Genomic DNA, 26364 nt, shown 5'->3' on the forward strand with positions numbered 1-26364 from the left:
GAGCCAATGTGCTCTAAATTAAATCATTAATATCCTTACAAAAAATATTCTAAATATGAATTAAAATGACTGATTATTTTTAAGAAAAAAAATGTATATAATCTTAAATTTTATCTAAAAAATAATCTTATCCGATTATTATAATATTATTTTTCTTATTTTAATGAATTTAAATACATTATTATATGTGCATTATATTAAAGTGAGGTTGTTACATCTTTAATATAATATAATAATATTTTTTTATTTAACTTATAATTATAAAATAATTCAAATTTAAATTTATTATCTATTAATCCAATTAAAAATAAGTTCTAAGATTTTTTTATAGGATTTATGTATAATTGAATTTCTATACCATAGTACTTATATTTATTTTATGTGAATAATATGAAAAAGTTATGAATACTAATTCTTCTAAAATGCAATAAATATTATATTATATATATAAATATAATTTAAAATATACATTTATAAATAAATAAAATTTAATAATATTCATGTAAATTTTTTTAAAAAATGTGGGGAACGATAACGGCAGTCCGTCCCCGAAAACTGGGAGATCCGTTTGCACACTTTTTATAGGGGTGTCAATTCGGGTCAACGGGTTGGGTTCGGGTCAACCCGAACTCGAGTCAACCCGTCCCGACACGAGTGACCCATAGTTGACCTAAAATTGCTAGTTTTTGGGTCAAAAATCGAGTCAATCGTTTATTTTCAGGTCAAAATCAAGTCAAAAACGGGTTAATCTCGGATTTCCGAGTCAAATAGGAGTTTTCGTGGCAATTTCGGGTCATTTTCGGGTTGTTGGGACAGCCCGAACCCGATCCGATTTTTAAAATGGGTTGATTTGTTGAACTCGAACCCGATCCGTTTTGGCTCCGGGTTGACCCTAACCAGAATTTTTTCGGATCAAATTCGGATCGTATCAAAAATTGACACCCCTAACTTTTTAGCTTGTAGCAGGAGGATCCTGCATCCTTAAATTTTTATTTTTATTTTTTTTCCAACGAGATCGAGAAAAAGTGAAAAACCTTAATAAAAGAATGCAGGGGAAAGCCCTACCGTTTTTCTCCAGTTGTTGTCCTGATTACCCTCAGAACACTTCCAAAATCTTTTCTTTTGTTTTCTTCGTCACTTATAGCTGTCAAACCTCTCTTTCGACTTCTGAGCTGCTCCCTTTATTTCTTCCGGTTTTTACGGTTTCAGCTTTACTTTCCCTGTTCTTCCACCAAACTGTTCTCGTCTCTGGTCCCGCCGCTATTCGCCCTTCTCTGGTTTTTGTCCGATGGAAATCTCCTCCCTTGAATCTCTCAGCAGATCCTTGCATTTGAGAAGAGAGGGTCGAGATAGTGGGCTTCCGTGCGAGGAGAAATACTTACCTTTCATCTTCCTGTTCGTTTTGTATCGTGAACCCTAACTTTGCAACAGGGTTCTTGTTATAGAATGGAGTTTGGGGAAGGAGGAGGCGGTGGATCGCCTCGTGTTGCCGTAGATGGTGTTCCTAAGCAGCAAGCAAAGAGGAAGATGAAGACTCCCTCTCAAATAGATGTTCTTGAGAAGGCTTATACTGGTTTGTGGATTCTTTACTTACTACCCTTTAGTCAAAGTTCCAGATTTGGTTACTATAAATTTATTTTGATGCGAACAGTTTCGTCGAGGTTGTCGGAGCAGATGAGGCAGGAGCTGGCCCAGAAGACAGAACTATCATCCCGGGAGATATCAATGTGGTTTGCGAACAAGAGGTTTCAGGGGAAACAGGCCCATTTGCCCAGGGAGCCTAAAAAGGAGGAGTTCAGTCCACTCCCACTTCACTCTAGCCCTAATGGCGGTGGAAGCGGATTTGTGTTAGCTGCTTGCCATTTCATGGATTCCGACACAAACGAATCATCGATTAGAGAAGTGTGTAGTAAGCTTACCCGACCAAAGCCGGCAGCTCCACAGCTCAAAAAGAAGACTCAATTGCAGCATATGATGTCACAACAGCAGCCATCACATGAGGCATTGGATCCTTTGGTGCTGACTTTTATGGAGAGGAAGTTGGGAGGAAGGCTAAGAGAGGATGGTCCACTTGTTGGAGTAAATTTTGATCCTCTGCCGCCTGGTGCATTTGGATCCCCATTGTGTGGTGGCAATGGTATTTAATATTTTCTGCAATTCCCAGGCATTTTTTGACTGAACTTTTATGGTAATTGGGCTTTTCTATTTCTGCGGAGAATTATCAATCATATGTTGAAATGCATCTTATTGTGGTTTGGAGCATTGTGTTATATGGAATATATTATGTTAAGGCCATCTTTGGACATCATGCCATTGGTGGCATATGCCCACTTAAGATCTAGTTAATTTAGGCTTCGTTTGGGATGGATTTCTTACTGCTTCTTAAAGCAGCTTTCTAGTACAAATATTTTAATTTTTGTACTACAAAGCTGCTTTAAGAAGCATTAAAAAAGCCGTCTCAAACGAAGCCTTAACTCATGATTATTATACAAAAAATGCCAAGCACTGTGTTGTCTTGAATTTGAATACTTTCATTAGGGTTGCCTCTTTTAGTTTTGACTTTTAAGTCAACACATATTTACCCATATGTGGTGTCTATAGTATGTATGGCTTTCTGGTCCTTAATGTTGAATTTTGAACTGTAGATTAAGTATTATTTTTTATTTAGAAGTTCATATAGAAATAGTTGAAAAGTTAGCAGTTTGATTTATTCTTTGCGTGATCGATTGTTTTTGAGGTTGTTTTTGAAAATACTAGGCACTAGCAGAATAAATTTGCTGCTTTATTTTACAATTTGATTGGATGGAAGTAACGTAGCTTGGGGGAAGGAAGGAATGGATGGGCTTTATTGAAAGTAGTGCTTCAAATAGGTTGTTATAAGGCTTAGGTTTTATTTATCTTTTATCATTTTTCTTGAGTAAGACTTTAACCATATGCATACTGAATCTATGCTTGTTTGACTTAATATAGATAGGATCATAAAAAATACACACATGTACAAAAGCAATAACATACATGCACAAAAGCAATAACATACATGATGCATACAGACGCACTTGCTTCCACCCACGCACTTAGAGATGTTCATATGCACAATTCATTGCCATTTCACTCTACACAATCAAACTTGTACATATACAAGAATGCATACTTATATAGATTGCTAGATCCATATATTAATCCATACTAAACTTAATTATATGCACTAACATGCATTATGGAGTTGATCAATGTGTTATTCTGACATAATTCTACTTACGTTTTGCTAAGTTCTTTTCACTTGATTTATTAAAAGCATCACTCGACTATAAAGATTCTCTACTTTTGAAATTATTGTTGATTGATTTTCATCTTTGATCGTTATTTTCTACTCAATAAGCTGCGCTTCCATCAAATATTTTTTTCCCCAAAAATGTGGCATGAATTGTAGATGTTAGATATTGGCGTGAATGACTCCTCATCATCAGCCTTAGCGGGATGGTTGGAGGCCAGCTGTAGGGATTATTGGTCTACATTCAATCCTTTAAAGATAATAGGGTGCCGATTTATTTATTTTTTAATAATTGGGAACTTCTTCTGGGCATTTTTAGTAAAGCTGATGCGGACATCAAACCGTCCATGCCTATCCGAGGGGAGCTGAGATCGACGCACGTGATCGTCTTACATTATCTTAAATTTTTATTTGTAATTTTTATTTTAATTATGCATTTTTCATTATTACCCTTAATGGTCTAATCTTATGTAAGCCCTAGGGGCATAATCATCTTATTTTAGTTTATTTTATTTCTGAGGCCTATATATAGAGGCCCTTGTTAGTGTAATGGTATGATGTAGTTTTAATAAAAATTTTGTTATGCAATTTTATTCCTTGGGTGGACTTAGATGAGATTCCTATGGGAGGGAATCGTAGTTTCCACCAGCCGCAGGATAGGTTCGGGCGCGTGGCTTGAAGTCCCTTGGTGAAGGGCAACACATCATCCGTCAGCCGCATGAAGTGTCCGGGCTCACGGCTTATTTTATTTCTCTAATCCCCCACCTCCTCCTTTAACCGCCGGCTAAATCTTCCCCTAGCCGTCGGCATTCTACCTCCCATCCTCTTCCCCACCACCGGCCGCTCACCCCCTTTTCTTTTCAACCGTTGGCCACCACCCTCCCCTTCTTCCAACTGCTGGTCTCCTCTCCATGTCCACCACAAACTGCCACCTTTGGGTTTCCGAAAACCCTAGCCGTCGACGCCTTGAATCCAAAGTGGTCCTTTCCTTTGCTACTTCCCAAAGTTAGGTTATGAAGATTGAGAGGGAAAATAATTCAAATTCTTATTTCAAATTCAAATTTGAAATCTTTCCTAATTTAGCATGATCTTTATTTGAAATGTTTTAAACCATTCGATTTAAATTTCAAATTTAAATTTAGAGGAAATTGGAGTAATCAATTCCTCCTAATTTAATTAGCCTTATTCAGGAAACCCCATTAAACCTTCCCCTAACCCTCCTCTTTGAAGCTGCTGACCCCCTTCCTCTCTCCCTCCATTCAACTAATTTCTTTCCCCTTATTGCTCCCCAATTATAACTCCCATCTCTTTATTTTGAAGTTTAAATTTTGAAAGGTCTTTAATCCTTTTCCTAATTTAAGATTTTAATCAAAGAATCATTTAATTACCCCATTATCATCTTCCTAATTTAGCTCTATCTTATTTGGAAAGATTTCGTAATTCATATTCAAATGAATTTGAATTTTAAATCTTTCCTAAATATCCTACACCTATTTTAAGAAATTCCCCTCAATTAGTGCAAATATGAATTAAATGATTGGATTTGAATTTAATTCTCCCTATTCAATGTATGTGGACACATACATTGAATGTGGACAATTCTCCCTCTCCCTATCTCTTTGGCCGACCCCCATCCCTCCCTTCTCCAATTAATTTGAAATTTAAAAGTTCACATGACACCCCCCTCCCGTTCTATATAAGTTTGGTATTAGAGCATGGTTACCCGGGATGCGGGCTCGACTGAGTCGAGCTTTTTTCCACCCTGGGAGAATGAGGCAGACATCCAACCATCCATGCCTATCTGAGGAGCTGAAGATCGACGACCATGATCATCCTACGTTATCTTAAATTTCTATTTGTAATGTTTATTTTAATTATGCATTTTTCGTTTTTACCCTTAAGGGCCTAATCTTATGTAAGCCCTTGGGGTATGATCGTCTTATTTTAGTTTCTTTTATTTTTTAGGCCTACATATAGAGGCCCTTGCTTGTGTAATGGTAGGATGGAGTTTTAATAAAAAATTTTGTTTTGCACTTTTGTTCCTTGGGAGGACTTAAGTGAGATCCCTATGAGAGGGAATCATAGTTTCCACCAGCCGCAGGATGAGTCCGGGCTCGTGGCTTAAAGTTCCTTGGTGAAGGGCAATACATCACCCATCAGCCGTAGGAAGTGTCCGGGCACACGGTTTATTTTATTTCTCTAATACCCCACCTCCTCCTTTAATCGCCAGCTAAATCTTCCCCTAGTCGCTGGCATTCTACCTCCCATCCTCTTCCCCACCACCGGCCACCCACCCACTTTTTTTTTTCAACTGTCGGCTACCACCCTCTCATTCTTCCAACCGCCAATCTCCTCCCCATCTCCACTACAAACCACCACCTTTGGGTTTCTCAAAACCCTAGCCGTCGGCCCCTTGAATCCAAAGTGGTCCTTGCCTTTGCCACTTCCCAAAGTTAGGTTATGAAGATTGGGAGCGAAAAAATTCAAATTATGATTTCAAATTCATATTTGAAATCTTTCCTAATTTGACATGATCTATATTTGGAAAGTTTTAAACCATTCGATTCAAAATTCAAATTTAAATTAAGGGAAATGTGAGTCATCAATTCCTCCTAATTTAATTAGCCTTATTTAGGAAACCTCATTAAACATTTTCCTAACCCTCCTCTCTTTGAAGCCGCCGGCCCCCTCCCTCTTTCTCCCTCCATTCAATTAATTTCTTTCTCCTTTATTGCTCCCCAATTAACTCCCATCTCTTCATTTTGAAGTTTAAATTTTGAAAGGTCTTTAATCCCTTTCCTAATTTAAGATTCTAATTAAAGAATCATTCGATTACCCCATTATCATCTTCCTAATTTAGCCCTATCTTATTTGGAAAGATTTCATAATTCATATTCAAATGAATTTGAATTTTAAAATTTTCATAAATATCCTACACCTATTTTAGGAAATTCTCCTCAATTAGTGCAAATTTAAATTAAATGATTGGATTTGAATTTAATTCCCCCTATTCAATGTATGTGGACTCATACATCGAATGTGGACAATTCTCCCTCTCTCCTCTTTCTTTGGCTAAACCCATCCCTCCCTTCTCCAATTAATTTGAAATTTAAAAGTTCACATGACACCCCCCTCCCGTTCTACATCAAAAGCTAACTCATTTAGCTTCCAAGATGTTCTTTAGTATCTCCACTGCTGTGCTTTTTCTGTTTCTTAAATTGTTAACAGAGAATAGTTTCGCTAATGTATGAGCAACATGCATGCTTCTGTATTTTGTAGTTTGAACTGAAACGCCTTGAATTACAACTTAAGTAAAATACCATCCATAATACGTTGAATCTGACCTAACTATAAGCAACTCACTGTGAGTCACGAATATATTCATAGCATATTCTTTATGCCTTTTTTTGTTTTGTTTTAATTTCTTTCGTGGAACCTACCATGAAATAGTTATATTAGAAAAGCATTGAGATGCTATGCTGCTGTATGATTTTACAAGCTCTTTGAAGATTTCACTTTTGTACTCTTTCCAGCCAAACCATTACTTATCCTGTAGCTGGTCAATTTGAATTGCCATTCACAGCCTTAAATGAGTAGTAATCTTGGCTGTGTTAAACTCTTTCTCAAGCAGAAACGGTGAGGAAGCTAAAACAGCCAACTCGAGCTCCAAAAGGCAAATCTATTTTGAAACAGAATGCGGGATCCAGTAAGGTACTTATTTAATTAGCCACTTGTTTTTCTTGTTCTTGATCTTTATGGGTAATTAGGTTAGCTGTTTCATGCTTCTTGTGTTCATTTAGTACTCCATACAATGTCAGTGATATGTTTTTTTATTTACTGCATCAGACATAAGACAAAAAAAAAAAAGTCTTATTGGGTTTTTAGTATACATTGGACTTGAATGCCTCAAATTTCTCTTAAAAAAACCTTCCATTTCGGATTCTAAGCTGGAATAAGAAAGGTTGAGGGCCAATGTTTGGTCAAGAACTAGTCACATACATTTTGTCAAAATTAACGAAATAGATTTAATTTTAAACCGTGTTAGTACTAATGTGTAGTCTAAAAGTTAGTTAGTTGTGGAGCTTAATTTTTTGCATTATGAAGAAATACATTACACATACTTGGTATTATTTTTATATTTTAAAAAAAATGTATAAAAAATGAATAAGTATAATATTAAAATAATTTAGAAATAATAAGACATTTAAGGTTAAAATAATTAATATTGGGGTATCGAGAGTCGGGCTTCGATGCCGTGTATCAGGCATCGAGAGAGGAGACGATAATGCTGTTGAGAGTCGGGCATAGATGTTATGCAGTAAGTAACTAAGTATCAGACACTTGTCATTGATGTTGAGAGGGTGTTGGTCGTCAATGTTAAAAAGATGTCAGACAAAGATGAGCTGTCAAGTTATGGGTGTAGAAATTGCTGGCGTTGAGCATCAATTTCAGTAAAAGCCATAAGACTTATCCAAATATCTAATGTTTGGGAAACTTCTAAATGAAGTAACAGTTCTCAAAATCAAATTACCGGACAACTTCTAAACAAAGACGTAGCCCCAAACTAAACCAAATTTTCGGGCAACTCCTAAATGGAGCCATAAGCCCCATCATAAATAAAAAATATGTGCAACCCGTAAGTGGAGTCGTAAGCCCCGATCTTAATCAAACATACGGGCAACTGCTAAGTGGAGCGGTAAGCCCCGACCTAAATCAAACATACGGGCAACTCCTAAGTGGAGTCGTTAGTCTCATCCTAAACTAAACCCTCGGACAACTTCCAAGGGAAGCCGTAAGCCCCAAACTAAACCAAATTACCTGACAACTTCTAAGGAACTTATAAACTCTATTCTAAACCAACATAACGGGCAACTCCTAAGTGGAGTTGCAAGCCTTGAACCAAACTAAACAAACGTGCAACTTCTAAATGGAGTCGTAAGCCCTGACCTAAATCAATCTACTGGCAACTCCTAAGTGGAGCTGTAAGCTCCATCCTAAACTAAACTCCCGGGCAACTTCCAAGGGGAGCCATAAGCCCCAAACTAAACCAAATTATCGGGCAACATCCAAGGAAAGCCGCAAGCCCTATCCTAAACCAACATAACATACAATTCCTAAAAGAAGCCATAAGCCCCAAACTTAAATAAAAAATCAAAATCAATCTCTAACCACCGCAGCCTATTCGGGATCCCTGAGAGGAGGCAACCTATGACTGCTAATTAGAGTCCCTGGACGCTACAACTAATGGTTTGTTAACGTTGGTTGATCGAGATTTACAGTATTCTCGAGATGACGAAACCATGGGATCTTAATCGGGTCTACCTCCATCTCCCACAAATGAGACGAACTTAAAATTTCTAAGTTATACTAAAGTGATTCATCCTTAATTGAGTGTTCTCTCCTACAAAGTAGGATGATAACTATGAGAGCTTGCGCTCACAGGAAGTAGACCTTGATCTAAATAAACCATGATACATGCATCGGGGGAAATTTGGTTAACTAAAAATCAATCTACCTTAAGGAGAACGGAATTCTAAGTCTGAAAAGCAGGATTCATGCATAAGCGCCATTTTTCTTAAGCAAATAAAATCATACAAACCAATCTAATACTAGGAAAAAATCTAATAGAGAGCGCATGTTCTTCTTATTATCTATTCATCTCCTGCATGCTCCATAAATAGAAATTGACAATTACAAAATAAAATAAAATAAAATAAACTATCAAATTAAATCAGATAAACTTTGCTCGAATTTTTGATTGAAGCGATGCTTCTGATGACAAACAAATAATACAATTCAAAATGAGAATGGATAGACCTAAGGTAAGCTCGATAGAATCTATTGAAAATGATTTGTGAAGAATGTGTTTAACTCCTTATGTATCAAATAAAATATGAGTATTCATAAAGCTAAATTTTAAATAATTGGGATGTGGCGAATGCTGCTGTTGATGATTATTTTTTATTTTCTAAATTTGTAATTTATTTATTGCAGGTGTCATCTGTATTCCAACGAACAGATTCTAGCTGTATGCAAAACCCAATTTGGAGAATGCCAATTGATGAAGTTGGTTCTTCAGTTAATCTTGATTCAGGTCTAGGAATATTGGCATCCCTTTCAATGAAGTTAGACATTTGTCAAGGATAGATAGAATCATTATTAATTCCCATCTTCATGAATTTTCAGTTCATAATCTTGGTAGTAAGTTGCCATGTTTTTCTTCTGGGAAGCAGCATCCTCAAAAAAAAGAAATGCATCCAAGCCATTCTCTTCAAGGTCAGATATCTCTAGCAGCCTTTGACTCAACAAGAGAGGTGGCTTCTTCTGATTTCAACAGTTTATGGTAGTTATCTACATCACTACACATTTTGCAGCAGATGCTCAATTTACCATTTACCCAGTCAATGATATTGTGGATAAATTTGTATTGACTGATACGCTGACCAATGATGTTACTTCTCAAATGGAGAGGCTACACAAGGTATATATGTGGTTCACTTAAACAACTCATGCTCTTTTATATCCATTATGTGCTTGCAACCAGCTTATGCTTTTTTATATCCATTATGTGCTTGCAACATTTACTACACAGAGTAAAGAGACTCAAACAACAGACAAAGTTGAAGTCTTGGATAGGTTGGTAGCATGTGAGAAACAATGTATTAAAAGAAAGGTGATTATATTTGTACTAAATATACATCTATCATTTACTTCCTTTATATAGAAGACTAAATCATTAAAGGTTTTTTTGCTAGAGTGAGGTGCAGGCACTGATTGACAAAGAGATGTATGATCATGAAAGGCACAATGGAGAAGCTGTTATTCTTGAAAGACGATCTAATGAGGTGACTTTGCAGTATGTTGATCAACCTGTCTGCTACAAAAAGGCACTGAATAAAGTAAACATGGAAGTAAGATATAATTTGATAGCAGAAATTCATTTAGAGGGTTCTTAATTTAATTTTAGTGATATAGTAGTTTTTAATATAGTGGTATTATTTAGGTAGTACTATTATTGAGATAATATTGTTTTTAACAGTACTAAATATTTTCAAGGCTTATCTTGGTTAATAATGCAAAACTATCTTGAAGAATCAATGATGGTTCTAGCCTTTCTTTTCTCGTGAGTCGTGTCTTTCACCTATGACAATTGAGACTATTAACGTTCATATTACTGTGTTGAAGATAGTAGCAAACCAAACATCTTTAATTGCTATTTTGATAACACTGTCATCTATATAACATTGAATCAAACAACCCCTTAGCACATATTTTAGTGGCAGATCAATTATGTACATAAATCTCTTATTGTATTTAGGAAGAGAAGGTGAGGCAACAAGAAGAACTGCAATTGGGGACAACTGCCATGGAGGAAGCTGTTAATAAAACATTTATAGCTCATGGAAATATCCAAGGGAACATGCAACTTATAGAGGATGAACAACTTGAATTGATGAAGCTAGCTGCGTCAAGTAAAGGCTTACCATCCATTAATTTACTTGACAATGATACTTTGGATACGCTTCATTCTTTCCAAGGTACATTTTTTTGTTTTGTGTTGTGTTGAGCTGTCTTGTAACAGATTGCATTTTGTTGTTTATGTGGTATTATGTCAAATAAAGTGATATCAATGCCAAGAAGCTTGAAATGATTTCTTGAATAATTTCAATTGTACTAACCTGTCATAAGTATTTATTTGTCCTATTATAGAAATATGTATAAACCAGTTCCTAATTTTTATGTTCTAACATTATTGATAGGTCCATTCAGTAAGTACTTATGGACCTGTTGTGATATGTGATACTTTTGTTTATTCTAATTTATGAATCATTCACTTTTTTAATACTATTTGTTGCTTTATTAGTTTATTTCTTTCAAATTTATACTTCAAGTTTCTGATATATTTTATGCATGTGCTTCAGATATGTTAGGTGCATTTCCTCCCGAATCAGTCTTAATGAAGAGGCCTTTTGCTGTTCCGCCGTGGACAGATTCTGATGAGAATGTTGGAAACCTGCTCATGGTATTGATTTCAGTGATAATTATTTTTAAATTTTATACAAGTTATACATTTTGCTTTTGGTGCTATTATCTTTTTCCGCCAATTAGCAAGCGGAATTTTTTTTAGGCAATGAATCGCTTTAATAAATTATGCATAAATCATATGAAAACAATTTGCTATTTTAGTGTAAGCTTCAAAACATTTTATGAAAATGTAATATGTTTATTTCCTAAACTTGTAAGCTCCATTGTTGAAGCTTATTTCTTTGTCAGTGAACCTTACAATTACTTATCATCTTTTTTATACTTAGTCCTTTTCTGGTGATCTACATGCGCCTAAGAATTTTACAAAAAATCATTTTCTAATTTTTGTTTGTATGGAGTTTCAGGTTTGGAAGTTCTTAGTTACTTTTGCTGGTGACTTTGGACTTTGGCCTTTCACCCTTGAAGAGTTTGCACAAGCTTTACATGATCAAGTGAGTGGATTATTTTTATGAGTCAAGTTTTTTTTAAAACAAAACATGATTTTTTTATATTAATGGGCTATTTAGGTGGATGTTTTTAAAATACATATATTTAGAAATATAGAGTAATTGAAATATATATATTTTAGAAATGCAAATGTTATTTTATTGGAAGCAAATCAAATGCCTGGAAAAATATTTGTGTTTGTTTGATTCATTTCAAATGCAATAATGGAAGTTCAAGTTGTGATCACGGATGGCAACAAGTGGTGGTGGGCCAACGATGGTTGTGGAGGTGGGTGATCGTAATATTGGTGGGCAACGATGGTGATGATGGGCAACAAGGTGGTTAGAAGCCTTGGGTGGGTGCGACTATATCGTGGGCAGATCTTTTTTTCCTGCAATTGGAATTTACTTGATTTGGATGAATTCCAAATTAGTTAGAAATGGGCATTTTGGGGTATTTTAAATGCTCCATATAAATACTTTTCTTTTGTTCTACACTCTTAATACTTGGAATACCCTTAAAAGGAAGAAAACTTACTAGAGGTTTCATATCTCTTTTTCTTTTGAAGTGTACACCACGAAAAGCAATAATGCTATTAATTGCATAAAACAAAAGAAAATGAGATTATAAAAGAAGAATAAAAATACTTGCACCCATGCCTAGCTTGCCTCACCCTGTCAGCGATATAATCCAAAACATCAGAAAGATTGAAAGCCAACACATAATCACCGCGATGTGAGTCACTCACTTGCTCTCTTTCTGGTTAAAACCTTGCACAACACATGCTTTGGTTTTACTCTCGCATGCCCAACTTTACCTAGACTCATTTCTCTTGATGTCCACTCGCCTTGATCATTTGATTTTGTTTTTTCCTAGCTCAAAGCGCCCCATATCTGACTCTACTTTGTTGCACAAAATAACCAGTGTCATCTCCTTCTCCAATAACTTGCCCCATCTTCCTCTAGACTTACATGCCCATGTCTCACCTTTGACATTGGTTTCCTTTGCATGAGATCTTCTCTCACATCTTCTCTATAATGATTTATTCCACACTCTATGCTTATATTGAAGCCTTCTTTTAATCATAATCATGAACTCACACGACCTCTCATGTGGATTTCTCTTGATTATGACTTGTCATTATCCTCAGCCAAAAAAAATTATTAGGGGGGCACAATTTAATAATTTTTAAAATACTCTTAATATTTTCTGAGTGATTTTTTTTTGCCTTTTCATTTAGTAGTTAATAGTGAAATAATATTTAATCTTCAAAAAATATCAATATTTATATTCAAAATTATTAAATTATACATTTTATTAGTTGTATTAGACATAAATATACGATTATCTTATTTCACTTTAAACACTTCGGTATTAGTTTTATTAAAAAAAGAAATTTATAAAATACATATAATTTTCTTTATATATATATATATATATTTATGATTTTAAGTGATATAAATTTTAGTTTTTTCTAATATAACTCTTATGAAAATTATATCATATATAAAAAGTTTATCATAAAGTTCCTTATTTTAATAATTATTTGAAAATATCTTCATAATGATCAAGACAAGAAATTAGGAATACTTTTATAATATTTTTTTGATAATTTAAGTTAAGTATAAAACAATAAGTTCTATATCAACAATTTTCGTCTATTGCAAAACAGATGAGAGCTCCTTTGTAAAGGAAACAAAGGATTATGAGGTGCCATTTTGATTGTAACTTAAAGCAATGTTATAAGTTGTTTTAGGCATTTTTTGATGGGCCAGTGGGTCTCTGGTACATCAGGGAAAAACTTGAAGCAATTATTTTTAATTGTTTTTGGCTTTCTTGAGGGGGCATTGGGGGCTCGTGCCATTAGGCCCCCCATTATAGCTCCGTCTATGTCCATATCCTCTAGTATTACACATAACTTGCACGATTGTCCCCAAAATCCCTATTGCATCATATCCCAAACCTTTTATAACGACGCAATTCCCTTGGTCGCGTGCACACTTTGTTTATTCTATTGGTATGGAGTATGGACAATGTTGGGTTGCTAAAAAATTCCCATGGTTTTTCGGGAATGTATCTTGCATGCTTTCCATGGCCCCCACGATTAGGGAAGGAACACTTGTGGGTTATCGTTGAGCCTACAACCAAACACCCATTCTGAAAATGAAGGATTTAACTAAATCAATCCTTCAAAAGAAGTAGACCATATATCCATAAATAAAGAAAAAAGAAGTAATTACTAAATCCCACTAAGTTGAGCATCACTATGGATAACCATTATATGATATGTTCCTCAATCAATTTATTTTAGTTGATCATTATTATGGTTAACCACTATAGGATATGTCCATTAATCAAATTATTTTCTCAAGCTGCCCACATTAAATCATTATAATGTTGCAATGAAATTATAAACAACATTTCAACTTCTTTCTATTGCATTGAAGGCAAATTAGCTTGTTCTTTATAGGATTATCTAAAAAATTTTAACCATGCAAGATTTACATATGATCAAAAGTTCCATCTTCTTATCTCCTAGTTGACAGGGTGAGTCTCTCATGATGCAAGGTTGTAAAACTCATACTTAAGGGTCATCCCAAGTTCAAGACAACAACATATAAGCTCATAAGTTCGAACCTAGGAGTCTTTCAAACAAATCAAGTAATTGATGAAAATACTAATTAAAGTTCAGAATGACCATCGACCCCATTTTGATCAAATTAAAAGAGCTGACACCACTATTTAGCTTGTTGAACAAAAATTAATCATATGAGCTATCTTGCCTTTAGGGTAAGTTCCTAAGATCTACTTTTGGGTTGGTTCTGATATCTGAGTCTTAAGTCCCATATTTGGACCCCAGCCTTGCAAGCAATTCACAAATAGATTAATAAGCTATAATTTTGAATAAAAAATTGGGGTAATTAATTATGGGGCTAAAATTGAGTTTTAGTGGCCATTTTCAATTGAGAGTGCTCTCCCATGAGCTAAAAGGATAACTAATAATGGGGGACATCACACATTGAAATTTTGGTTCCAGATTTAAGTAAACTTTGGTTTGAACATTAGGGGAGATATTGTTAAATCAAGTTTAGCCTATCTTATGAAAAGTGAACTCTTAAATTTAAAGAAGGGGTTAACATTCTTCCTAAGAATTGATATATATATATATATCGGCAAGGTGTGATTTCTTCAATAACCATTGTAGTACCTCTATCAATCCAAATTTGAATCTTCAGAAAGAGTGGTTCATTACTGAGCTATGCCATTTAGTGGGCCATGTTGGGTTATGTCTTTTGGCTTAGTTTGTAGCCTCCCTACACAATATATATATATATATATATATATATATTACGCAAGGCGTGTTTTCTTTAATAACCATTACAATTGTGACACCTAGAATCTCAATTCGAAAGAATTGTATTATTTATCATTTATAATAATACATAGATCTATCCAATTTCTTTTCAATAATATAAGTATCAATGGAAATAAATCTATTGATTAAAACATCAATATAAATTTGTATTCATTGGTCCAAAAAATTATATATAGTACCCATGAGAAATACAAATACATATAGTACCCATGAGAAATATAAATTTGTATTCATTGGTCCAAAAAATTATATATAGTACCCATGAGAAATACAAATACATAAACTCATCTTTTCACTCATGAGTACAAAATAATAGTAAAATTTGAGGAATCCTGTGACTAATCAGTCTCACACTCCCAATCCTCTTCTTCGACTTGAATTCATTTAAATTACATATAATGAACTAATAAGCCCTACATGTAACTAAAATCTTACAACTAAACTCAAAGAATGATAAAAAATTAGTATACATGTAATCATTCAATTAATAATAGCAACAATTAATATGATCATGAATATGTACAGAAATAATAAAACACATAATATATGATAAAATTTGTGAACCGGTAAATCACGAAGGCTAGCAAAATAGTGCAGTACGAAAATAGTAAAATCTTTAAACTAGTTAACCATTACGAATTTCAAATCAATAAAGCAATAAACAATCATTCTTTTTAATCATACGTCGTAGTAGTGTTATCAAATCAATAAATAAATCATATAAATCAATAAAATTGAAGCCTCTATGAAGACTATCATAATCAGTAGCAGTGCAATACTATCAAATTTGTATACACATGCTATTCAATTATTCTATATTAGTATCAAATCGGTATCTTATATTACATGCTCAGTAGTAGTAATCACATACTTAATAACAATAAGTTAGTAAACAGTAAATCAATAGCAGTAATAGTGGTAGTGAATCAATAACAGTAACATACGTAGCCGTAACAATGAAACGGTATAGTAATAGTAAACCAATACAGTGAACTCTAGCTTGCGCAGTGTATTTCCAATAAATCAGTAACCATTGGCTCAGTAACCCAGTCGTCACTTTTTGTCCGTCGGCACAATAACCATCTCCTTATAACTCCCAATTAATGAATCATGTAAATCGGTAGATGATAGCATCAAACCTAATTAAAGGAAAGTTTGTCAGCCCAACATCTTGTACAAGTCAGCGAGTCTTCAGCCAATGCAATAAATAACTAGCCTTTATTTATCTTCGCACATACTATTATTCCGATATAATAAAAGTAATAGCGGCCAACTATTACTTAACCACATGCCAACATTTATTCACAGTGCTTATATTAACAGTTAAATCAAATTAAAATGTCAAAATGACTATGCTTATTCAAATCGTACAAAATACAATAAGTTTCATTTTACTCGGTGAAATTTCAAAATCAACTAATCAAAATTTTCAGAATAATCAATGCTATAACATATAAAATATTACGCTGTGGAAGTTCACTAAATCTAGAGAAAATGCAATAAAATTATTTTTGGATTAAATTTAATAGTTGAAATCAAAATTTTTTAAAACAGAAATATGATAAGAGTCACCTACAATGATATGAGATATTTATGTAAAAATGGTGAAGCAAACCGACAGCTAAAAATGATGCTTTCTCTTTCCTCTCTCCTTCCTTTTTCTCATTCTCTTCTTTCCTTCCACGACAAACCACGGGTGAGTGAGGGAATGTAGCAAATGACATTTTAATATATTTAAAAACTCGTTTCAGTGCATGGCACCCAAGGAAGCCAGCGCTGCTGTGCTGCATGCTAAATCCATAATTATTGTACAATATAATCTTCAATATCGTGGCTATAATTTCTAGGGCCTCTGCTCTCTAAAGCACAACATCGCAGTGCCCACAGACACAACGTTGCGTGATCCAATTCATACAGAAATTCAGATTCTCATTTTAAATTTATTTTAATAATTTTCAAGTTGTTACAATAATACCTTTATCAATCCATATTTGAATCTTCAGAAAGGGTGCTTCATTACTAAGCTATGGCATTTGGTGGGCCATGTTGGGTTTATGACATTTGGTTTAGTTTGTAGCTGCCATACACCATGAATCATGGTTCTAATTACTCTTTTTACGAGTACTGTTATCGTGTGTCCTTGCACATGAAAGTACATGATTGTTGGATCCTATAGTGTTAATTCTTGTTGAACTTTTTGGATTGCTTCTCTCCTTTCACATGCATATTATTCTTCTTTAATAATACATGAAATACGCATACTTCTGTAGGTTGCCATGTCTGAACATTTAAACTTATATAGAATTGTTGGAAATACCTTCCATTTTAATATTTGAGTTCTCTTTACTTTTGGACATATATTGGTTGCACCTAAGATGGCTTGGTCATACATGTCTTGATGAATTGTTCCTAAAGTTCTTAGCCTTCACTTCATGTTAATGATACATTTTAATGCACATAATACTCTGCGCAAAAGATTGTGTGTGCAATGATCCGCCATCCTAGACCCTACTATTCAAGATTTTGTTTGCACCATTTTTTATGTTTGTTTTTTACTCCATTGTTCATGGTTATAGTTGGTATACCTCATTTTAAATGATGTTGCAATCCTTATAAAATCTATTTTTTGTGATTTCCTGTGAAATCCTAACATCTATTACATCTAGCTCATAAGCCAAACATCCCTTATGCTCAAATTATCCAATACAAGCCACTACAGTTTCAGAAATTTCATTTAAAATGTCTGTATCTTATTTTCATGCAGGATTCGAGATTGTTGGGAGAGATACATGTTGCCCTGCTGAAATACATTATTAGAGATCTTGATGATGTCAAAAATGCTCGTGCCTACATACCATGCGGTATTGAAGATAATTCTGATAAATTTGGGATTACGTTTTTGAACATTGTTGATGGGGTCTGTTACTCGAAAACAACTTTTACATGATTTTTAAAATAGTGCCCTCACAGCTTCGGTATGAAATCTTACATACTGTATTCATGTTTCCTTGCGCCAGGCCCAGGAATGGGGTTTTGATATACACTTCTGGAAGAGCAAATTAAATTTCTTAACATGGCCTGAAATATTACGCCAGTTTGCTCTGTCAGCTGGATTTGGGACTAAATTGAAGAAGGCAGGCTATGCATGCTGCCATGGCGACAAGGTATTCTGTTAAATTTCTCAATGCATCTATGCTTATGTTTTTGCACAGTACAAGTGTCATGGGACATGTCGAAGCTAGTTTTTATTGTAGCCTTATTCACGGCAATATGACACTTTTTTCCATCTTTGTAGAACGGTGTGAATGCTGGTGATCGGGTTGCAAGTTTAGATAAAAATGTTGGTGGAAGTAATTCTGCTCTTGTGCAACAAAAAGATAAGAGCTCTTCCTGTGACAGTAGTTATCAATTAACTACTGGAACTTTGGAGTTTGCCGTATTTCATACTCTTTTACTCATTGGAAGTGAAGGACTGACACCAGTTGAGGTTGCAGACTACATTAAGGTAAATCCTCTTCAAAGTAAACCACTGGATATCTTTTTATCATGGCATGTTTGTTGAATCTTTGAACTTATTTCAGGAACATAGATTATACGACCTTACAACAATAGAGTCGGCACATACATCTATTAACAGTATTCTAGCAAAAGATGCTGAGCTTTTTGAAAGAGTTGGTTCAATCACATATCGTGTGAAGCCTTGTTTTGGGAAAGATCCTTCCATTGTTGAGAAGATATTAAATGGTGCTACTAAAAGCATACAGTTGTACGGGACTTCGCATTTTGCAGTAAAATTATCTGACCGAAATTTTGAGGATCTAGGTCTTGCTGATAGAGATGAAGACTTTGGGGACAGTTTTGATGAACACCCTTTAGGCGGTAAATTTACCAGCGAAAGCTCGTGTGACTTAAATAGTACTAAAGTATCAACTTCCTTGAATAAATCAACTCAATATTTACATCCTGATGAGCCTGGACTGATAAATGAAACTGGGTTCGAAAATGTGGATGGAGTTTCTTTGTTGTTTCTTGAAAGTGCGGAAGATGAAAATTTTTTAAGCATGCAGAATGATGAATTCTTTGAATCCATTCATGAGGTTAGCAGTGCTAGTGGAGATGTAAAGAACAGTGAGCAATTTTCTGAATCATGGGTTCAAGAATTGATTGAAGGAGAGTATTCTTCTTTAAGCACCGAAGAGCGTCTCAAAGTGCTAGTTGCTTTAGTTGGTGTGGTTGTTGAGGGAAACTCGTTCCATATTTTTATTGAGGTATGAATTTTCCCCTATTTTATTGAGTTATGGATTTTTTAGTTTTTCTGTTTGCATCATTTCTATTGCTATTTCTGAAGAACTATATTACAGGAACGCTTGAAAGAAGCACAGGCCTCTAAAAAGATGATGTTGGCAAAGATGCGATTGGACAGAAAGCTGCATGAAGAAGTATATGGTATTATGGACGATAGTACTTGTGTTCATGCAAATCCAAAATCTTTTAATAAGCAGGCTCCTGATTTATGTCGTTATAGTACTCTTAACGATGTCTCAAGTCAGAAAAAGGAATTGGGGCAGCAATTTTCCTCCAATTCAAGCTGTATTCTACCCGAGCCGCTTGAACATGCCCCAGCATCGGATTTATCACAATTAGAGTTGTACATTGACCGGACTGCAGAAATGCTACATCCATTCAGATTTTTACCGTTGGGTCTAGATCGTAGGCACAATAGATATTGGCAGTTTTCAACATCTTCATCTCGGAATGATCCAGGCTCTGGAAGAATCTTTTTTGAGTCTAAAGATGGGTTTTGGAGGGTTATTGATTCTGACGAGGTATTCATTTCTCATTCTAGACATTTGAAGATTGACGCTATATATATTAATTGTGGAATACTCAATTATACCTTTGATACACCACCTGCAGCTTTCAAGTGTTTAGTTGCTAGTTTGTTCTCGGTATTGCTGTTCAAGCTATTACCACTATTTTGTGGTTGTCATTATAATATAGGACTTTTATCATTCAAATACTTAATTTTGTATCTTTGCAGACATATTATGGAAGTTTAGAAACTTAAGTGCTCTGTAGTTGTCTTCCTGCATTTTTCTCCAAAACTGTGATTCTCTTAGATATAGCATTGCATTTAATCTTGTTGATGCTTTGATGCAAGATGTATGGTGGACTTTGTAGTGGTATATTGAGGTGAGTAATTTTATTTGATGTCAGAGTGTGGAGTGTAACCTGATGGAAGTGATTTGTGGCTTATGAGTCTTTGGGAAGTTTGCTTCCGAAGGTGTTTGAAACCTACAAAGGGGATTTCAGATTGCTGATTTTTGTGTAGACTTTATGATGGGAATATTTAGGGAAATATGATACATGTAGGTGTTTTATGGATAGTTTTAGATTTTGCGAAAAGATTGCAATAGTTGATTAGGATTGTTGTTAGGAAGTTTTAGTGTGTAGAGTTGAACAACGGGAAAATGGTTGGATTGAGACAGATTTTGTAGAGCTTACTTATGTTGGAGAGAACTTCGAATGAGAGTGTGGAAATTTAGAAAGGTCTTGAACACTCAAGGGCAAAATGACAACAGAAGCAATTAAAATACTAGAATAAAATAAAGATACACACCTCACTAAAGAGAGGGAGATCCAAGACACCAAACCAAGGATCGGGGATTAGCCACGAAAGTTTTTTGAACGAACTAGAACATTCAAGTGGGATGTAGAGGAGAAAATCACAAGTAGAAACAATTAAAATATTTGAATAAAATAAAGATGCACGTCTAGCCAAATACAAGGAAAATCCAAGACAACTAACCAAGGATCAAGGATTAGTCACCAAACCTTTTTGAAGGAAGAGAACTATTTTTCTTAAATCAAATCATCAATAATACTCTCTCATTATAAATTTTCTCATATTTAACAATATTATGCAAGAGATGAATTCAAAAGAACACTAGGAAATCTAAGGTTGGTAAAACTATAATCATTATATCTTAGAACTATCTTCAGACTTTATAACTCCATTTGAAAATTAAAGGACTATTAACCCTGTTGAATGCTGGTATTGTAAAATGAAACATCACACTTGGATCCATAAAAACAAGGTGACATGCTTGCTTTGATCTAGGCTTTGATGACTTCACAATATAAAATGACAATGGTGATATGACAGTTGACTTGTAGCTCACATTTAACTTAGTATTTTCACTCAAATTACATCAAAACTAACTTTAAATAAGTTCAAATAAAATCCCAACACAAAAAAGTAATTGTTTAGATATTATTTACCCTGGCCAAAGATCTAGTAATTGGCCCCAGCTACACCTATTCTACATCATGCTTCCTTTCTTTCATAGTTTTACTTCTAACACGTAATGCAACTGAAACGAACAAATAATCTTTGTTTTATTAAATAAACGTGGCAAAAAACCCTCCTAATTTGTTTGAAAGTATGAATCCTTGACTAAAAATTAAGGAAATTCTTCATTCGTTTTTTGTCTTCTAGTTAGCTTTTTAATTAGAAGGTGAGTCAGGAGCTAATAGATAGTTTGATGCAAATTAAGATTTCTAGGAGTTCATGGATTTTGAATATGATAAGTAGCCGTGGCTATTTAGGGGCAATGCTGTACCCATCAATCTCCCTTTCAAACTCCATATTTTTTGTGCTTTGAATATTCACTTTTAAATTGTTAGTTTTAGATCAGGGAGTCGGTAGGTAGGGTTTTCTGCCTTTTAAAAGTTCAATGTACTTGTCTAGCCATATATGCACTCTGACCTCTTGCCTTTTTGATTTGTGGCGGACTTTTTATTTGCACTTGTAGCAATATTTGGATGTTTTCCAGTTAATAATATTTTTCTGCGCATATCTCCTGCATGTCATATGCATGTTATGTAATTCTTAGTAATTTGTGATTCTAGGTTAATTTATGTCCCAATAACTTAAGTGTGTGTAGGCATTTGATGCTCTTCTAGCTGTGCTGGACACCCATGGGATCCGAGAATCACATTTGTGTTTTATGTTGAAACGAGTTGAGATAATGTTCAAAGATACTACCAAAAGGCGCAAAAGCAGAGAATTTTATGCGGAATCTACAACTGATACTCTGCAAACGACTCTTGCTCCTGATTCTTGCACTGCTAATCATAATATTAGTAGCATTTCAGTTCTTCCTGCGTATGACACCATACAAAGTTCAGCATCACTAAAGATTGATCTTGTCAGCAATGAGGAGAGTTCTGCTTCAAAGAAGTACCTAAACTTTATGAAATGGATGTGGGAGGAGTGCTTTAATCCTCGCTTACTATGTGCAATGAGATATGGAACCAAAAGATGCCTTCAGCTACTTGAAACTTGCCATATCTGTTACCAGCCTTACTTGGCTGATGAAAGGCATTGTGCGAGTTGCCACCTGACTTTTGGCATCCCTATGAATGGTTATGAGGATTTCTCTGAACATGTTGGTCGTTGTGAGGCAGATTTCAAACTACAAATATCAATTCCCTTTATTCCCATCAGTATCCAGCTGCTGAAAGCACAGTTAGCAATTATTGAGGTAAGGAGTATATTGTGCTGACCGTTCTCTAGTTAATCAAGGTGCTAACTAAAAAATATCTTTTTACATGCATTTATAAAGGCTTCAATTCCAATGGAAGCGTTTCACCCCCTCTGGGATGATAGCTATCGCAAATCATGGGGTATCAAGTTGAAGCTTTCATCATCTGCGAGGGAGATTTTCCAGGTTTGCCTTTTTATAAATGCATGTTAGCTGTACGTTCATATCTAAAATTGTAAATTTAATTACTGTGATAGTGTTATGTTCTGTACAAATGCCGACAAGAAGAGCTATCTTCTTGATATGGCTCCTGATAGTCATCATAAAATTTATATTTTAAAGTACAGTTATAGCAGCAATGCTACTATGGAAGCACATTCCTGGAGATTTGTAGATTTTTTTTTTTTAATTTTGATCAAATTGGTACTTCCATTGAGGTGGCATGTCAGACTAAGGCTTTGTTTGGGACGGCTTTTTTCCCGCTTCTTAAAGTTTCTAGTATAAAAATTAAAATTTTTGTATTAAAAAGCCGCTTTAAGAAACAGTAAGAAAGCCGTCCAAATGAAGCCTAAATTAACATTTTGGATGTTTTATCTCTTATTAGTTTTGCTGTTGCTTACGTAAGACCCTCTTGTTTTCTTGTTCAACTAGATCTTAATATCATACCTTTTTTAAACTAAGATCTGCCCTATTGTGCAATTGGGTTTACAACAAGTTTTAAGTAAAATGTAAATTATATTAGTCCATAAGATTTATTTATTTTTTGTATAAACTAAAGTAAGAGGAACTCTTCTTACTATTTGAACTGTGATTTTAACAGTTTTATAAACGTACTGTATCTAGCATAAGATGAACTCTGATGAATGGCAGTTCATCTACTTGTGGGCATTTTTCATGCGAGTTCAGAGTAGAAATTGTTTATCATCTACATATATTGTACTTAGTGGCTTTCTTTGTATATGCATTGTCACCGTGATAGAACGGTGGATTGGCTTGACGTTTTCTCTTTTTATACTTTCAGAGCCTCACTATCTTAGAGAATGCAATTAAGCCAGACTGTTTGTGCCCAGATTTCGTTACAACTAATGAACTGCTAAGCTCTGAAACCGATTTCCTTGGTAATACATCTACTGAAGCGGTTCGACTAATCCCATGGATTCCTGAGACAACTTCTGCGGTAGCATTGAGACTTTTGGATCTTGATTGCTCCATTCCTTATATGCTGCAACATGGACGAGAACCTTTAGAAGGCACGGAAGCTGGAGAGTTCCTTGTAAGTTCTTTTTTTCTATGTTTATTTTATTTAGAGTGTTTCTTTTTTTTTCTAGAGCAATAACATGTCAGCCAAACAGTTACTGGCATAGAAATACCTTCTGAAGTAGGAAAAAACCTGGAGTTGATGTAATGAACCTTTTTGGCTGTCATGGATAATTATGCTGTGAAGTTGGTAGCTTTATGTCTATTTTTGATTGAAAAACTAAGAGTGCTAGGATGATGGTAGTTTTAGAAACGCATGGTTGTGTTATGTTTCATTAAGAGCAGAATCTGCAAGGCCTGTACGGCTGTACGTCAATTTATCTTTGGTAGTCCTCCTTTTCTATCAGGCTTCTAGGAAGATTTGTTTGCAGCCAATGTGAATTTACTATTTGGTAGTTACATTTCTCTTTGTTATATGCCAATTTTTGGTGGTTAAAATACAACTGGGACAACCTTCTTTTGCAAGCAATTACGCGGATACTTTCATGAATGAAATACTCTAAACTCTTTCTCTCGAAGCTTCTGACATATCTTGTGCCATTTTGTTGGAAAATACCATATTTTTAGTGGAATCCTATTTGCTACTTAGTTTGGTTTAGAAGTGTTCGTATTACTTTCATAAATTTAGGAAGCCATCTCAACTTAAATCCTATTCATATTTCTGAGAGAACATGAAAGTACAACTTTCTATTTTTACTGCAGGTTCTTCCACGCTCTACTGTTGTGGAGCCTGCTCATCAGGTGGAATCAGCCATCTCTGATAACACTGATGACCAAAACGGAGGTCAGGGGTTTCATACTGTGGAGAACTGCTTGCATCAGGAACCCGGTTATGATGGAGGAGGGCAAAGAAGCTGCACTAATATGCAAAATATAATTCATGGTGAAGATAACTCAGACTTGGAGGATTTCAGTTCCAGTGGAAACAGCGATGAAGTTGAAATCAACTTTGAATCCTCAGATAGCTTGCAAGGAGTTAAAATTCCTGCAACATGGTCCTACAAAACGAATGCAGAATCTGCAAATATATATTCTAAAGCTGGAGTCATGGATGATGAAGATGAAGAAAGTGCACATAAAGATGAGTTTGGTGGTGGAGAGGCAGTGGAGAGTAATGAATGCCATCGTTGGCAGGAAACTGTGAATTCTTATTTCGAAGGTTACTTAGACGAACAAGAGAGTGAAGGTAGAAATTCAAAAATTGTATTAGAGCAGCTGGAGGATCGCTGGGATGTGAAAAATAGCCGTTGGGAGATTGCCTTTTCTACTAAAAGTGCAGATGGAGAGGAAAACTCCTCTTCTGTGAACACAAAATAGATAGTTCTTAGTACAGAGATCATGATTCCGAAATTATTTTAAAACTTGCAGCTTCAGAGTGAAGTTCCTCATCTTCGGATAACTAGCAGAAACCTGTTAGTTATTTTCTACAACCTTACACCCAGAATGTTATTAGAAGTAAGAAAATATGCCTCTGATGATTTAATAACTTAGAATAGTTATTGAGAACTCCAGTAATTGTAATTGATTTCTATGATTGTTTAGCGATTGAGGCTACCGGTGGTCTTCATAGGGATTAACAGAGAAACCAGATTAGTGTGGTAAAGCCATTTTTTTTTTGCCAGGGCCACCACTTACATGAAATGAATCATTTAGGAGTATAATGATTTGTATATGAAATTTAACTTATACTGTCTTGAACTGGTTTTTGTAAAGGTTGACAATTCTATTCTCTTGACACATTAGCAATGGACAGAAGAACACACTAATTATTCAATGTTTTGTGCTCGCATTACAATTGAGTTGTGAACTTGATATGGTCCAGTTTCTGATTGACCCTTTATACTTTGATTTGTATCTGTTTCATTTAAACAGGCTAAGATCTGACTGGGTCATTGCATGAGCTTGATCAGATATATGGTATGTTTTGAGCCTCAGCTTTCTTAACATGATCTTATCTCAGCTTGAAAAATAATTTGGAGCAAATTAGTTTTTTTTCTTTCCAAAATATGTTATATTACAACTTGTCATATTAGCAAAGGTACTAGGTAGGGTTGTTAATGATTTGATCGTTCAAAGTCATTTGATTCAATGCAGCTTTTATTTGTTTATTTGCTCTTGATTTTGCTTTGCTTTTTTTTTTTTTTCCGATAGTTGGTTTTTTCATGGGAGCATAAATAGTGATGTAAAGACTTCGTTAGGGGCTGCTTTCTTATTATTTCTTAAAATAGCTTTTTAGTATAAAAATTATATTTTTTAAATTAGAAAGTTGCTTTAAAAAAGCCGTCCCAAACAAAGCCTAAACCATTATCAGATTATTGCACATTCAACAGTGGGAACAAACAAGGTTGATTGCAATAATTTTTTGAAAAAGATGGAATGAAGATTTAAGAATTTTAGTGATGAGTTTCTTCATAACTTTATGTTGAGGTTAAATTATTCTT

At 34.7% G+C, this 26364-nt stretch overlaps 1 protein-coding gene across 5 annotated transcripts; it reads left to right on the plus strand.

Moving 5' to 3' along the window:
- Positions 1 to 1027: 1027 nt before the first annotated feature.
- On the plus strand, positions 1028 to 25697 carry LOC110096928 (homeobox-DDT domain protein RLT2). Of its 5 annotated transcripts, none has more exons than XM_020823081.2 (20): positions 1029 to 1573; positions 1652 to 2137; positions 6903 to 6982; positions 9266 to 9365; positions 9458 to 9547; positions 9646 to 9752; positions 9864 to 9944; positions 10027 to 10182; positions 10590 to 10809; positions 11194 to 11294; positions 11662 to 11748; positions 17884 to 18036; positions 18137 to 18283; positions 18415 to 18624; positions 18701 to 19387; positions 19481 to 19945; positions 22067 to 22666; positions 22748 to 22852; positions 23688 to 23939; positions 24626 to 25697. In XM_020823081.2, the coding sequence occupies exons 1-20, from the start codon at positions 1447 to 1449 to the stop codon at positions 25238 to 25240; spliced, it is 4869 nt and encodes a 1622-aa protein (XP_020678740.1). In that variant the 5' UTR covers positions 1029 to 1446; the 3' UTR covers positions 25241 to 25697. The 5 variants fall into 5 exon arrangements, with proteins under 5 accessions (XP_020678744.1, XP_020678740.1, XP_020678743.1 ...); XM_020823084.2 differs by having other exon boundaries at positions 10027 to 10116; XM_020823082.2 differs by having other exon boundaries at positions 1030 to 1573; positions 9649 to 9752.
- Positions 25698 to 26364: the final 667 nt, after the last annotated feature.

The sequence above is a fragment of the Dendrobium catenatum genome, unplaced genomic scaffold (assembly GCF_001605985.2).
Source record: "Dendrobium catenatum unplaced genomic scaffold, ASM160598v2 fragScaff_scaffold_133, whole genome shotgun sequence".
NCBI lineage: Eukaryota > Viridiplantae > Streptophyta > Magnoliopsida > Asparagales > Orchidaceae > Dendrobium > Dendrobium catenatum.